Below are 14,245 nucleotides of genomic sequence, written 5' to 3'. Positions count from 1 at the left end.
GGCAGCAAGCGGCTCGCCTCGGGGATACAGCAGCGAACAGATAAACCTGACAGCTCTGTGTTGAAGGTACAAGGCCGTGGGATTGGATTCTTATTGTGTCTTGTGCACTTCAATATACCGTCATTCACTCATACAGCGGGTGGAAATATATTCAGACCAAAGCATATTTTCTTCACATTTTTCGTTTGGCAGACGGAACTTGAATTTGATTGTCTTGGATCAAGGGCTGACCCAAATCTAGTTCAAGTGCACTTGTAAAATAAGGTGTTGCCGAGATACGCCGTGGTTGGTTCAGATGTAGATTTTGCAGTGAACAACTCAGGTGCATATCCTTTCTTTTGCTTATCGTAGAGAAGTCATTTAATCGATGTATAAAACTGCAATCAAGAACTCCTTGCGCTGAATGCTAAATGCTACTACTATATCCATTCACTGCTACTTCACATATCCCAACGGTAAAGCATGACTGAGTAGCATCATGCCATGAGGAAGCTTCCATTCAGACTGAAGAGCAATATGTCCTGTTTAAGGAAACCATTAACAATGTCAAATATAGACAGAAAAAAAATGTGTTGAGAGAGAACAAGCAATCATATAATTGACTCTAGCACAAACACACAGACAGGACAATAATAGTGTGCCTCTATGAGTGGCCTCTTTACATACCAGGCTACTGACAGTGCTAACAGGCATCAAAGTGGAAGAATGAGAGGCCATTTTCAATTGTAGTTGTTAACATCTGGTAAAGGCAACCGCCCCCCCTCCCCCCAAGACCTAAAGCTGTAATTACTGCTAAAGATGTCTGTTAAAACTTCTGAATAAATCACTTTCTAAGTATTACATTTCAGACGGAGAGAAGGAAGAGTTGTGACAAAAAAACTCATAAAAAAAGTCCAGGCACTCAAAGTTGGTTAAAGAAAATATATGAAAAGTCCTTCATTTCAAATGGCAAGACACATTAAAAGTACAACCCCAAATGTCGGCTTGAGCCTTCTTCACTTCCCATAAAATAGACTACATGACTTCAATCAGGATAAAAAATAAATAAAAAACCTTTAGGAGTAAATAAATCATTTTTGAATAACTCTTTGATATATTGAAGCCCACTTCAAAGCAAGATTTTTCATAGTATACATTATGCATTTCTTTCACAGCTGTGTGGAAATGCTGGTGAAAGAAGAGACTGTCTGAAAAGGTCAATCATGTGAAGTGCAGTGGATAGATGATGAGTTCAATGCTGTTTGCGGTCGACTCTTGAACCGCCACTAATATAATTCTCACTCTGTAAAGAAACACTGATACTTATAGCCAAATGTCCAGTAATGGAAGAAAATAAGGGCCCTTGATTCACTACTGGCTGCATTGACCCGTGTGTATTAATCCATATTTTCTGTGGCTAGTCTGTTTGTATCAGTGGCTGACATAAATACAGGGATGTCAAATTGAAGACTTTTTTATACCTTTTAATGCCACTTAAAATGAGAGGTAATGCCAACGTCAGGCCAACTGGCAATAGTAGGAAGGATATAAAAGCAAATTCTGATGCATTTTAAAAAGGTACTTTTAATAAAGAACATTTATTATATACTCACGTTGATATACTGTAACGATAGCTTTTTGAAGTATGTGTACCCTTAATAACAAAATGAAAAAGTATTTATTTGTCATATGAAGACCCGCTCCAAGTATTTAAAATGGCAATCAAAACATATAAGATCTTTGTAAAAGAAGTTCAACCATTTGCAGAAAAATTCAAGGTCTTATTTTGAGAAAACGTTAAACTCAGTGCTTTTTCAATGCGTTTAAGATCGCGCATGTACCCTGTAAATAAGTGTGTGCTTGTGTGTCGGCCTGGCCTCGTGTGTTTTGTGTGCCGCTCCTTCAGTTGTAGGAAGAATGAATATTTTATATCTTTGGAGTTCTTTGTTGTGGAGCTCTTGCAACATACACTGACGCCTTGCACACAAAAACCTTCTCACCGGTATGTGACTGTCTTTCAAGTTTGGCATCTTAAAAAGGTGGAGTCAACGTTTCTGGAGAATGCTTGTTGTCAGAATCAGTGAATATCTCCTCACGATCCGCTACCTGTCTGTACTGTGTGCACGCTGGAAAAAATGTCAGCGTTAATACACAACCTAGGCTCTGTAAACGGGTATGTTGCTAGCTACCGTGGCCCCCTTTATTTAGATACCTTTTTTTCCATACCAGTTTACAGAGCCTAGGCTGTGAATTAACACCACCTTTTTATTAAGCCCACACACAGTACAGACAGGAAGCAGATTGTGAGGACACGCGTTCTCCAGAATCACTGACTGCACCTTTAGTTCAGAACTGCTACAATGCAACAATGTCTCTATAGTAGTGTGTTGCAGTATTTGTGTGTCTCTCTTACCTATTCTCCCAAATGAAGGCAAGACTCCACCAGCCGATGCGTGAGTGTTGGAGGCCTGAGAAGACAACGGCAACATGAAAAATTATTAGAAAAAATGTTTAACTTTTCCAGTGAATAATCTTGAAATCATTACAAAAGGACTCATAGTTTATTTAGATAAAAGTTATTTCATTTGTAATGTGTACAACAATTCATTAATATTCTGGCATTCAGTTTTACATAAACTTTAAAAAAAAAAGTTTAGCATTAAAAAAAAAATCCAGAAATGCAATCTTAACATCAACACCTATCTGTGCTCACCATGTAAGAGGCCGCTGATCGGTGCAGCGGTGACATTTGCCTCAGGTCCTGGTGGTGAAGCCTGTTAGAGGGGATGGAGGGCAGCCTGGAGCCCCGTCCTGAGGCAGCAGTAGCAGGAGGCAAAGCCAGTGATAGTCCCAAGCTCTCTGCTAGGCCCTCCCTACTATTGAGAGAAGCCAACAGTTCAGAGTTATTCAGGGAGCCCAGTTGCTCCTTGCAGGCTTGGTTAGCCATCTTTGTGATGCCTCGGGCTTCCCTCTTGGAGATGAGCTCCGGCCTCCTGCCTGGAGACTCCACTTTGACCCCACGAAGACGCGGCGGGTGAGCTGACGAATTGGGGGACATGTTTGGGGATGTGTTGCCCGTATTGACTTGTGCTTGAAGGTTTGAATGTAGAAAGGAAAGAGTGGAATCAAAAGGCGGAGGCAAAGGTCGAATTGAAGGGGACGGTGATCTGTTAGCGGGCAATGGAGAGGGATTGTTGCTATGGGGAATGTTGCCATGATATGACATGCCAAAGTGTTCCCGCTCGGCTCTGCTGGTGAGCGAATCACTCGTCCCAAGTGTCCAGGTACTGAGAGGAGAAGGGGAGAGCTGGGACCTACGACGCCCCCCCTCTGGTTGGGCGGACACATCCAGGCTTAAAGGGTCCAACAGTTCCCCAAATGGAGGTTGTGTTGGCACCACCAGGCCAGCAGCTTCCTCCAACATACCCAGCCCGAGTGCCTCTCCCGTGGGCTCGGCTGGGTCAAAAACAGCTTCCGGTGGGCCTCTGATACACAGCGGAGGGAGCTGAGGGTACACACAGTCCCTCATCAGCCTGGTGCTACCGATGTCCAAACGGGACACTTTGGGAGGGGGGCGGATCTTTGCAAACGGTGGGGGGCACATCTCCCACGGCTCCTCCTCCTGAAGCATATAGCAGGAGGGAGAGGAGTAAGAGGGAGGGGGCCGTCTAGGGATGGAGAAGTGGGCAGAGGTTGCAGCAGAGGAGGGCAGAATTGGGTTTGTGTACGTATGGTCCTGGATAGGAGGTAGTTGTGTATTGGGCTGTCGTGGAGGGTTAATTTGGGGGAGAGAACGAAACAGGCGCTGGTGGTGTCTGTGTGCGCTGCTGGAAGGTCCCAGGGAGCCACTGCAGGGGTGTGGGCTGACGGGGGGCCGAGGTTTAGTCTTAGACAACTTCTTGGGCTGGAGGGCAAGAGACAAGGACACAGACAGTCAGATAATACTGCAGTACAATCGCATGTATATTGCACATTTTCAGTATTTTTCACATTCACATAAATCAAAGTGTTTATCTCATCAGCTGATGTGAGCTGTTTGTAGAAATGAATTATGACCATAACAAATGTTATAGACAGTAGCTTAAAGCTTCTTTATCTAACAAATGCTTGTGTGTGCAAGTGCTAAACAGTACATCTGCATTATGTTACGTGGTTGTGAGATACCATTTTTAGCCTATGATTTATAATAAGTTGCATTTATGCCAAGTACATATTAGAAAATGTGTGCTTTTATGATTCAATTTAAAAAAAAATTAAGAGATGAAAAACTACATAAATAATATCTTTCCTATAGTGTGTAAACGATGCGTGTTTTTGAAAAAACAATCAATAAAGTTGTGGGCAAATGAATGCTGTGTGGAATCCTCATTTGCCCTCTGATAGGCAGTGGAATATCAATATGTTTCCGTGTTCCCTGGAGCTTCCAACCTTCTTGTTGATGTTCATGTCGTCCATCTTGGCTTTGAGCTGCTTCATCTTGTTCATGGTGATGTGGTTCTCCAGGCTCTGCTGTGACGCTGCACAACTCTCTCCGTCGTCCTCGTCCTCCTCCTCCGGGGACACGTTGTACACAGAGCCACCACTGGGCAATAGGAGAGGGAAAAACACTTTGAAAATAAGGATTCCTATCGGTGACAAAGCTGTAAGCTAAACTGCTCACAAAGTGCTTAAGGTGGAGTCAGATATTCTGTAGAAGGCTTGTTGTCAAAATCACCTTTTGTCACTATCAGTGAGTATCTCCTCATGATCCGCTACCTTTATGTGCTAGAAAAAAGTCTGGTGTTGTTAATACACAGCCCAGGCTCTGTCTGTATACTGGCATGTTGCTAGTTACAGTGGGCCCCTTTGTTTACCTATCAGTTTATAAATGAACACAAAACATTTTCAGCGCGCACACACACAAAAACTGATTTTGACAACAAGCATTCTCCAGAATTGCTGACACCACCTTTAAAATGACACTAACGTGATCCAACCCCTAGTGAAATTCCTTGATACATGCATTGATACAATATTTGGACAGAAAATAAAAGGAATTATATAATAATTTTGCAGAAATCATGATAATATCCGGACCTGAGAGATTCAGACAGAGGGGTGAGGGTTCCGTCTCCTCTGTCCAGCACTCTGAAGAAGTTGAGCTGGTCTCCCTCTCGATACACCACGAACGTGACCTGCTTGTTGGACAGGTTTCTCTCCCAGCCCTCCTCCTTCGTGCTCTCCATCAGGTCAGCCACGTCTTTGAGGGGATCCTCCATGGTAACTGGCAAAGAATAAATACACAGAATAGTTCAGTGGTAAAGGCGAGACAAAAAATTGTTATTTCAAGCCCTGGTCAATTTTGAGATTTTGGGCTATTTAGCTTCCATGCTTTCTTTCATATTAGTCTAAATAAAAAGTTCCAAAATGTACATTTAAATGTGTTTATTTTACTAAACCGTAGCACATTAAAATGCTGTAAAAATTAAACAAATATTTTAACTCTGGCTTTATCAAACATCTATATTTTCGGTTTTTAAAGAGATGATATTTTTTTTACACAGGTTAGATATTGCCACATTATTTATTCAAACCGTTCTGAAAAATGTTGTACAAAAAAGGTTGTACAAAGTTTCATGATTATATCTATAAGTTAAACATTGTCCCTATTCACCTGCAGTCTCGCCTCAAAACCAAAAATCAGCATGTTCTGATTCTCTTATCCATTCCATTTACAGTTCTTTGGTATTTCCCTTACCTCTCCTGGTGTTAATGGGGCCACCCCTCATCGCCAGGACCAGTTTCAAAGTGCAGCCCTCTGCAATGCTGCAAACACAAGCAGAGTGAGGATCAATACAGCACAATAAGTGAACATAACGTTAACCAATCACTCCCCAGTGTGTGTAACTCCAACGGGAGAGAAGAAAATAACAGCAGGCAACATATTTACATTTAGGATAAATCTGCTGTTCTGCTTCCATAGGCAGAAGGGAGAGGCTCTGATTCAAAGTAAATAGCACTCCAAGGATCGGGCTGCTTTCCAGATGAACTTAAAGTGCACAACGGGGAATTCTGTCGGAGCATTTGTTTCATACGAGGAGCAGATGTTGCATTGCCTCCTTTAGCCCCGTGCTGCTAACACTTCAGAAGTATACTGCTGAAGTGTGATAAGCAAGTCTAGCACGATCTCACCAGAGGCTTCTCATGTGGAAAATGAAGTGACAAGCATTCATAACAATACGACCATCTGTAGCACAGCACAGCAGAGCAATGGAGGGTGAGGTCGGCAGCATCTCATAAACTGAAAATGAGTGGAGGGCCAAGCGTTCTGAATAGCACCAGTATGTCACTAGTCTCATATAGGGTACATATTTTAAAAGGTGAAGTAAGCGGTTTATTTATATTAATATAAGTGTTAAATCGCTCTTTATTCATACAGTTATCACTTTCACGATGTGCACGTTTCATAAAGCCAATCTCTTAGTCAGCTGCTTTGCATGTAATAAGCAATTAAACTTTATGTAGTATCCCGAAATGTCATCCAATCACAAGAGAGAACGCTACAAACCGACACCCGTCCGCACCCGTCTCACTCATGGTCTCACTGCCGGTGCACGCCAGAGCGACACATGGGTGAATGTTTATGCGCCTACAATGGCGGAGCAGGTAAAAATCCTTCCCAATGTCTGTTTTGATGGTTTTTATTATGTTTTATCACACTTATGGATCTGAGATAACTTGCTGCTCGAAGACCACAGTGCATTAATGTGGTGACGTAGGGACGAGCGAGGACTGCAAACTGCAGTAACTGACAGGAAGTTAGCTAAAAGAACCATTCCGCTTACAGCTCCTTTAAGACCAGCCAGGTTCACCATCTAAATGTGAAGCAAATATTTTGAAAGTTTGCAAAAAAGAAAACAAATGCAAATAAGGTGCGTTTTAAAACGGATAAACTCGACTTGTTTCGGAGGGATATTGTGATACAGGCAACATATCGTAACACGGTAAAAAGTAGAAAAAGAAGAGGTTTAGTAGATGTTACAAACCAGAAACAAAAACATGGAGAGGTCTGCAGCAATTGGTTTACATTGGGCAAGTTGTTATTGTCCTTTCAGTGAAATTAGCATTCAGCATGTTTGCTGCTATCCAGAGAGGAAGACATTATGCAGAGATATGAGGCAAACATTGCTCATGCACAAGGTGATTTAAACCCAGCTACTGTCACAACTGCAGCAAAAAGGCTTTTAAAGTGCACATGCAAATTATTAGTAATTGCTCTCAGAAGCTTTGTTGTCTATGTGATTTCACCTCAGCGTCAGTGAAATCACTTTGTTGGTGAGGAATATAAATGTATTTACCCATAGTCATGTAGACAATGTTCATCATCCAGCTCCAGATTGTTCCAGATTAGGTGTTGCTGGGCAACAGGGATACCTAACAGAAAGAAGAGAAAACAGCCAATGTTAATAAAAACCTGTTCATATTTCATTGACTAAGTTAACTAGTTAGACAGACTCAGATTCAGATTCAGTCTTTATTGTCATTGTGCAAACAGTACAACGAAATTAGGGTGGTGCTCACCACCCACAGTGCAAATTAGCATACATGCATACACAGACAACAATAGGCAACAATAATTTAATAACTATGCTAAATAAAAAATCTGAGTGTCTGTTTAAGAAAAAAAAAATTATTAAAAATAGAGGATTTCATATGTCCAGTAGGGGACGGGGGGAGGGAGGGGGACGGGGGGAGGCGAGGGGGGGTTCAGGCATTTAATAGGCGAATAGCCCAGGGGTAAAAGGTATTCCGTAGCCTGTTTGTTCGGCTCCCAAGGGACCTGTATCTCCTACCGGAAGGGAGGAGTTGGAAATGGCTGTGGCCGGGGTGGGATGGGTCAGCCATGATGCTCCTTGCCCTATTTAGTCCACGGGAGGTTGCAATGTCCTCCAAGGAGGGCAGGGGGCAGCCAATGATTTTTCCTGCTGTCTTTATAACCCCCTGTAGGGTTTTCCTATCTTTGGCTGCGCAGTTTGCGTACCACACTGTTATGCCATACCCAAGAACGCTTTCAATGACAGAGTGGTAGAAGGTCTGCAGCAGCTTAGTCTCCACCTGGCATTTTCTCAACAGTCTTAGAAAATAAAGCCTCTGCTGAGCCTTACCAACCACCGCAGCCGTGTTGGTGTGCCAGGTTAGGTCCTTACTGACCTGCACCCCCAGAAACTTAAAGGAGGAGACCCTCTCCACGCCGACCCCATCTATCTGCAGAGGGGCGAGGTCACCTCTCGTCCTGCTCCAGTCGAACACCATCTCCTTGGTTTTGCTGGTGTTCAGCAGGAGGTTATTAGCTGAACACCAAGCTGTGAGCCTCTGGACTTCCTCCCTGTACGCTGACTCGTCACTGTTGGAGATCAGACCCATCACTGTAGTGTCATCCGCAAATTTGATGATGACATTTGAGTGATGGGCCGGGACGCAGTCATGTGTGTAGAGAGAGTACAGGAAGGGGCTCAGCACACAGCCCTGAGGGGAGTCCGTGCTGAGGGTCAGGGTGGAAGATATTTGTGTTCCCATCCTCACTTTCTGTGGACGGTCCGTCAGGAAGCTGTAAATCCAGTCACAGGTGGGGGCAGGGAAATCCAGGTCAGTCAGCTTCCTGATGAGAATGTTCGGCACGATGGTGTTAAACGCTGAACTAAAATCAACAAAAAGCATCCTGACATAATTCCCCTGTTTCTCCAGGTGACTCGCTGCAGTGTGGTGGACAGTGGCGATAGCATCAGCTGTTGACCTGTTTGCTTTATAAGCAAACTGATGCTGGTCAAACCTTTTAGGGATGCAGGACTGAAGATGGTGGAGGACGAGCTTCTCGAAGCACTTCATGACGACAGAAGTTAGTGCCACTGGTCTGTAGTCGTTTAGACTGCCTATGGTGGATTTTTTAGGAACAGGAACAATGGTGGCTGCTTTGAGGGATGGTGGGACCGTAGCCTGTACCAGGGAGGTGTTAAAAATCCTTGTTAGGACCCCTGACAGTTGGTCTGCGCAGGCCTTGAGTACTTTCCCCAGTACTCCGTCTGGTCCTGCTGCTTTATGCGGTTTAACAGCCTTCAGGACTCTTCTCACCTGGTGTTCCTGCAGCTGGTGGGTGGTCAGGGGCTGGGAGGTCAGAGGAGGAGGAGGAGCAGGAGCAGAGTGGGGCTTTTTAACTTCAAAGCGGGTGAAGAAGTTATTCAGCTCTTCCACCAGCGAAGTGGCAGCAGTTACCGCCTCCGATGGGGTGCCCTTGTAGTTTGTCAGGTGTTGTAGACCCTTCCACACTTGCCTCGGGTTGTTGTCAGCCAGATGGTTCTCCACCTTCCTCCTGTAGTCCCTTTTAGCTGTTTTGATGCCTCTCCTTAGGTCTGTTTGCACAGACAGGCAAGATGGGAATGCTACCAACCGATGAATCCATACAACACAGAACATGATTCTTGACTGCCCCCTAAAGGCACAACTGTGTAATTGCTGAAAAAAGGAAAAATCAAGAGATGGACTTCTGTCAACTCAAAATGTTACACATTTTTAAAAACCCGTTTTAAATTCTTATCACATCATAATTTATCATACTTTATAATTTTATGTAACAGCTAAAAATGCGAGCAAACAATAGGTTGGGTTGGACCACTATATGCCAGTATAACGTATTAAATACAATGGCAAATAAGACCAAAATTACAAGACTATAGTTAAGGGAGGACCGCCTAATGATGAATAGAAAGGCTCTTAACAGCTATTCCTTGGAATGAGATGGAGAGTATGCGTAGTCAGGAAGCTCTCGCAGCCCACAATAAGTGAACTGGCTGACCAGCTGCTGGAGGTGGGCCAGTGCGAGAGCCGTGGGTCTTTCATTGCAGAGTGGTTTGCTCCCACACACACACACACACACACACACACACACACACACACACACACACACACACACACACACACACACACACACACACACACACACACACACACACACACACACACACACACACACACACACACACACACACACACACACACACACACACACACACACACACACACACACACACACACACACACACACACACACACACACACACACACACACACACACACACACACACACACACACACACACACACACACAGAGAGAGAGAGAGAGAGAGAGAGAGAGCACGGCCTTTCTCACCAAATTTAAATACAGCAGCAAAGAATGAAGACATGAGAGTTTATCTTGATATACAAAACCTTAAGAGGACAGACAGGGTCCAATAAAGAAAAAAGGTAAAAAAAAAAAGAAATCTACTTGAATGAATGAGAACACATAATGTATTCAAATGAATTCTAACCCAACACAAGTAGCCTAATCCCAAACTAAACTGCAATTGCTTCCAAGATGGATTGGCGCTGTGATTCAGCACGGTTTGCTCATTTTCTCCATTTTGTATAAACGAGGAGAATAAACAATAGCAAGCAACGGGTCAAAGTGTCATTTTATGAACACACACCGCTGGGGCACCAGGCACGGCTTGTGGAGCTAGAACACGGAGTCGTAATATAAACATTTGTACAGTTTTGAATTTTAAATAAAAACTGAACCTTTTGAAAAGAGATCCGAGGTGAATAGTGACAAATAGTGGTCTAAGCACAAACAACAAAAAAGTCAGATGAAGCAGTTGTGCAAAACAGACTCCATTTATATACAAAGCAGCACGACTCAGGAAGAGTATACACAAAACAAAATGCAGTATGCAGTTTTCTTCTAGGCATTCGTACCTTGCCCGAGCACGCCTGACAGCTAAAGTCTAGTTGGTTTGACCAGTGTGAGGGCTCTGTTCCATGCTCAAGCACAGAACACTTCCTCTGCCCCGGCACAGTTGGGAGAGGTTTGCTTTGGCACGGTACAGATGATAATGTACCAGCACAAGCCGGCACCAGCACATGCATAGACAGCGAACCTGACGGACATTTAAAAAAATGTTGCAGAAGGGTTTTATTCAAAAACAATCAGATAAAAATCTGCGTGTATTAAGACGTGGTGATGTACTGGCAAGCAGCGATAATGCCTAGGCCCGGATCTTTTCAGGCAGTGTGAGTGCTGGCCAGGCCTGGCCAGCAGGGGAGGAGGGAGGGGGGACAATCGCACTCAAGCAAGGTATGGGTCAACTGGGCCAGGTGTGAGTGCGCCCTTAGCCTGTTGGCTCATCAGTGCACTATCCTGACCCGTAAAATATGTACAGTATTCCCTATTGGCAGATGAAAAACATACAGATTAGTGAACTGTTTACCTTCCAGCCTCTGGATCTTTGCCTTGACTGAGACCACAGCCTCAAAGGGCAAGACGCGCAGCTCGAAGCAGGTCCCCGTCAGGGTCTCTATGAAGAGCTCCATGGTGTCGTAGAACGGGAGCTTACAGTGAAACGCTCCCACGCTGTCGTCGTTAAAGAAGGGCGGCTCCTTCCTGTCCGTCATGGCGGCAGGTCTGGAGAGAGACTCGAAGGAAGACGGTTAGAAGGGGGGGCGGGCCCGGGACAGGGGAGCCAGGGACAGGCACTGCTCACTGGCCTCACAACCGTCACACATCATGCAGGAGGACCACAGCTGCAAACACACACAGAAACACACATTAGATTTTTTATTTAAATTGTTTGCATAAAATTTTTTTTAAATGTATTGGATGTTGTAATGGAAAAAACTAATCTCAGATTAATATATGATCCTACAATAAAGTATATAAAAAAGAAACACGCATTAGAAGTTTTGGTTAGTTATAGTGACTCATTCCCCAGTTCCCCTACAATTAAAAGTCAAAAACTGTCTCCTTTCCAGGTAGAAACACAAAAGGAACCCACGATTGGTTCCTATTTAAGCATCCTTATTGGCTTACAGTTGATCACAATAACGCTACATTTTTGTTATATTTTGCAGCCCTAGTGTGCACACCTGATGAGATAGTTTTGTACATAACACAAACATGATCAGACCAGTGGTGGTAATAGAGAAAGTTACGGAAAGACTTGTCTAGCCTAGTATGTTTGAAATTGAGTAGCGATTGATTTAGAACAAGGGCACCTATCAGTGGCAAGTTAACAGATACACTTCTCACTGTCTCATAAAACATTCAGTGTGGCATTAAAGGCCTTTGCGAAAATTCAAGCAGATCAGGTGTGTTACATAAACCTGTTGGTGGCAAGAGGTCAGGTGTCCCTTACCTGACCAAGCGCGGCCTTTGACGGATCACCGCCTGCGTCACTTGACTCACCGACATCTTATTACATTTAGTCTGCGTCAGAGCCCAGTTAAGCCAATCATGCTTGTATTCCGAAAAAAGAATGATAATGTAAACGTCTGTCATATAATTGGTGTAGCTACATGCCCTTTAAACTTCAAATTAATCTATCATTTTATAAACTAAATGTAATATATTGCAGTGCTTCCCCTGGGAGCATGTTTATAGTGTCTGGTTTGGGACTGATGAAATTACTAGAAGTTAAGTTTAGTAGTTATTTATTCAGTCGTCATAAAAAAAATACTTAAACATATCACAGTGTTAACTTAATCAACAGTTAATAATAGTGACTGAAAAAGCTTGGGCTGAAGCAAGAGCTTTATGCTTATCCTATGTTCTTATCAATTTAATCTACCCACCGCAAGGTATAAGGAAATGAAGAAACCAAGATATAAATTAAGAAAACAACTGTTACAACTGTAACTCTCAAAAGATGGCATTTCAAACAAAGAGATTCACATTTTTAAGAGTTACATTGTCATGTTGTGTAGCCGATTATCTTTTTCCTGTATTTTTGGAGCTGACAAGGGCATTTAAAAACTCATTGAGCATTTACATTACAAAATTGCACTACACTAGGGATGATACTGTGCCAACAAATCATGTTATTGCAAATGTCACTACACAAGAAGGCCTAATGTGCACCCATTGGCATTAACAGACTTCAGGGTTGTCATAACAGGCCATTCTATGAAGAAAAACGTCCAGGTTGTTACGTTAAAGGCAACAACAATACGATACGAGTAGTTTGCATTAAGCTACGTTAAACCTCAGCGTCTATAAACACTAGATTCACCGCACGCACACAGCAGAAGTCACAGGCCAGGTTGGCAACAAGAGGTTAGCTAGCTCCCTAACAACGGGGATGAATGGAGTTGGCGTTTTCAAGCGACTAACGGTACCAAAGAAAGGTCATATTAGCATTATTAAATGTCCCAAAATTCCCAATACAGTTTTAACCCGTGGTTAAGCTTATTTTCGTTATTAATACGCCGCTCTTACCGGTATCTTCTGCAATAAAACGGCGAGGAAGCCAGTCTAGCCGACGCTGCTAAGGTTAGCTCTCGTTGCCATGTCAGCCAACAACTCAAACAATGGCTACCTTTCTTTGCTAGCAGCAGGATGCTAGTCAGTCCGGTCCCATCCGGTGCAGTTCTCGAGTCGTTCACAGCTACGCAGCATTCCTTCACCGTTTAACACGAGAAACTACACACGGAACAAACTACAAATATCCACTGTTGTTGGTCGCCGTGGTCCCCTTGCTGGCGACAACATCGTTACCTGTCAAAGGCGTATGAACAACACCTTTGTGACTCAATTTGATTGACAGGTAAATTAACCAATTGGTGGCTAAGGATGGCGAGGTGGGCGGGACAACAAATTGTCTTTGTGGACAGTCACTTTTAAGAATAATAATACAAAATCGAGCAGATAACAGATGTAATCATGATGATAATCAATAAGGACATTATTAATGATTTTCTTTAACACGTGCTCGTTCCTACTATTTCTACAGGGAACGAGCTGCTATAATAACAACAAGACCTCTGCTTTTCCAGACTGAGAAAACAGTATCTATTTGTGAAGGGGGAAATGCATGATTGTGGCAAATGGGGGCCATAGTTATTGCTTTCTCCCTGTGACGTTAGAATAAGGCTTTCATAGTTTGTTGAGCCTTTGATGAAAAAATTAATGTTTCTCTAGCAAGACAGGTGGGTTCTTTTGAAATGCTAATAAGGGATTAGCTTCACATCCTGTCTTCTTTACTTTAATAATAGGATACTGACCTCAGCAGCAACATTTAACCTTCATCCTCCAAAAATGATATCAATAAATGATATCAATAATCACAGATCTGAACACGTGCTCTTCAGCATGGCCTCCTTGTTCATATGAGAAACTGAAGTCCAGACTGTTACAACAAGTGAATTGAAAATAATCACACACATTTCAGATAGCATAAAATATGTTTCTTTTTAGTTA

The 14,245-nt window shown here is 43.2% G+C and overlaps 1 protein-coding gene across 1 annotated transcript in view; it reads right to left on the bottom strand.

Moving 5' to 3' along the window:
• zfand4 (zinc finger, AN1-type domain 4) overlaps positions 1 to 13,536 on the bottom strand; it is a gene marked incomplete at its 3' end in the record, with an annotated part of 14,253 nt that extends 717 nt beyond the window's left edge. Inside the window, exons 1-9 of the mRNA XM_080036841.1 lie at positions 13,265 to 13,536; positions 11,262 to 11,574; positions 7,317 to 7,392; positions 5,717 to 5,784; positions 5,056 to 5,242; positions 4,408 to 4,561; positions 2,693 to 3,883; positions 2,393 to 2,447; positions 455 to 521 (exon numbers count right to left, since the gene is read on the bottom strand). Coding sequence (XP_079892967.1) covers positions 455 to 521; positions 2,393 to 2,447; positions 2,693 to 3,883; positions 4,408 to 4,561; positions 5,056 to 5,242; positions 5,717 to 5,784; positions 7,317 to 7,392; positions 11,262 to 11,445 — 1,982 coding nt within the window. The 5' untranslated portion in view covers positions 11,446 to 11,574; positions 13,265 to 13,536. The remainder of the gene's footprint in view (positions 1 to 454; positions 522 to 2,392; positions 2,448 to 2,692; positions 3,884 to 4,407; positions 4,562 to 5,055; positions 5,243 to 5,716; positions 5,785 to 7,316; positions 7,393 to 11,261; positions 11,575 to 13,264) is intronic.
• Between the last annotated feature and the right edge of the window lie 709 nt (positions 13,537 to 14,245).

This window comes from Ammodytes marinus (genome assembly GCF_949987685.1).
Source record: "Ammodytes marinus genome assembly, chromosome: 11".
Lineage (NCBI taxonomy): Eukaryota > Metazoa > Chordata > Actinopteri > Uranoscopiformes > Ammodytidae > Ammodytes > Ammodytes marinus.
Note: the sequence above shows the minus strand (reverse complement) of the source record. Positions and strands in the feature narration are given on the sequence as shown.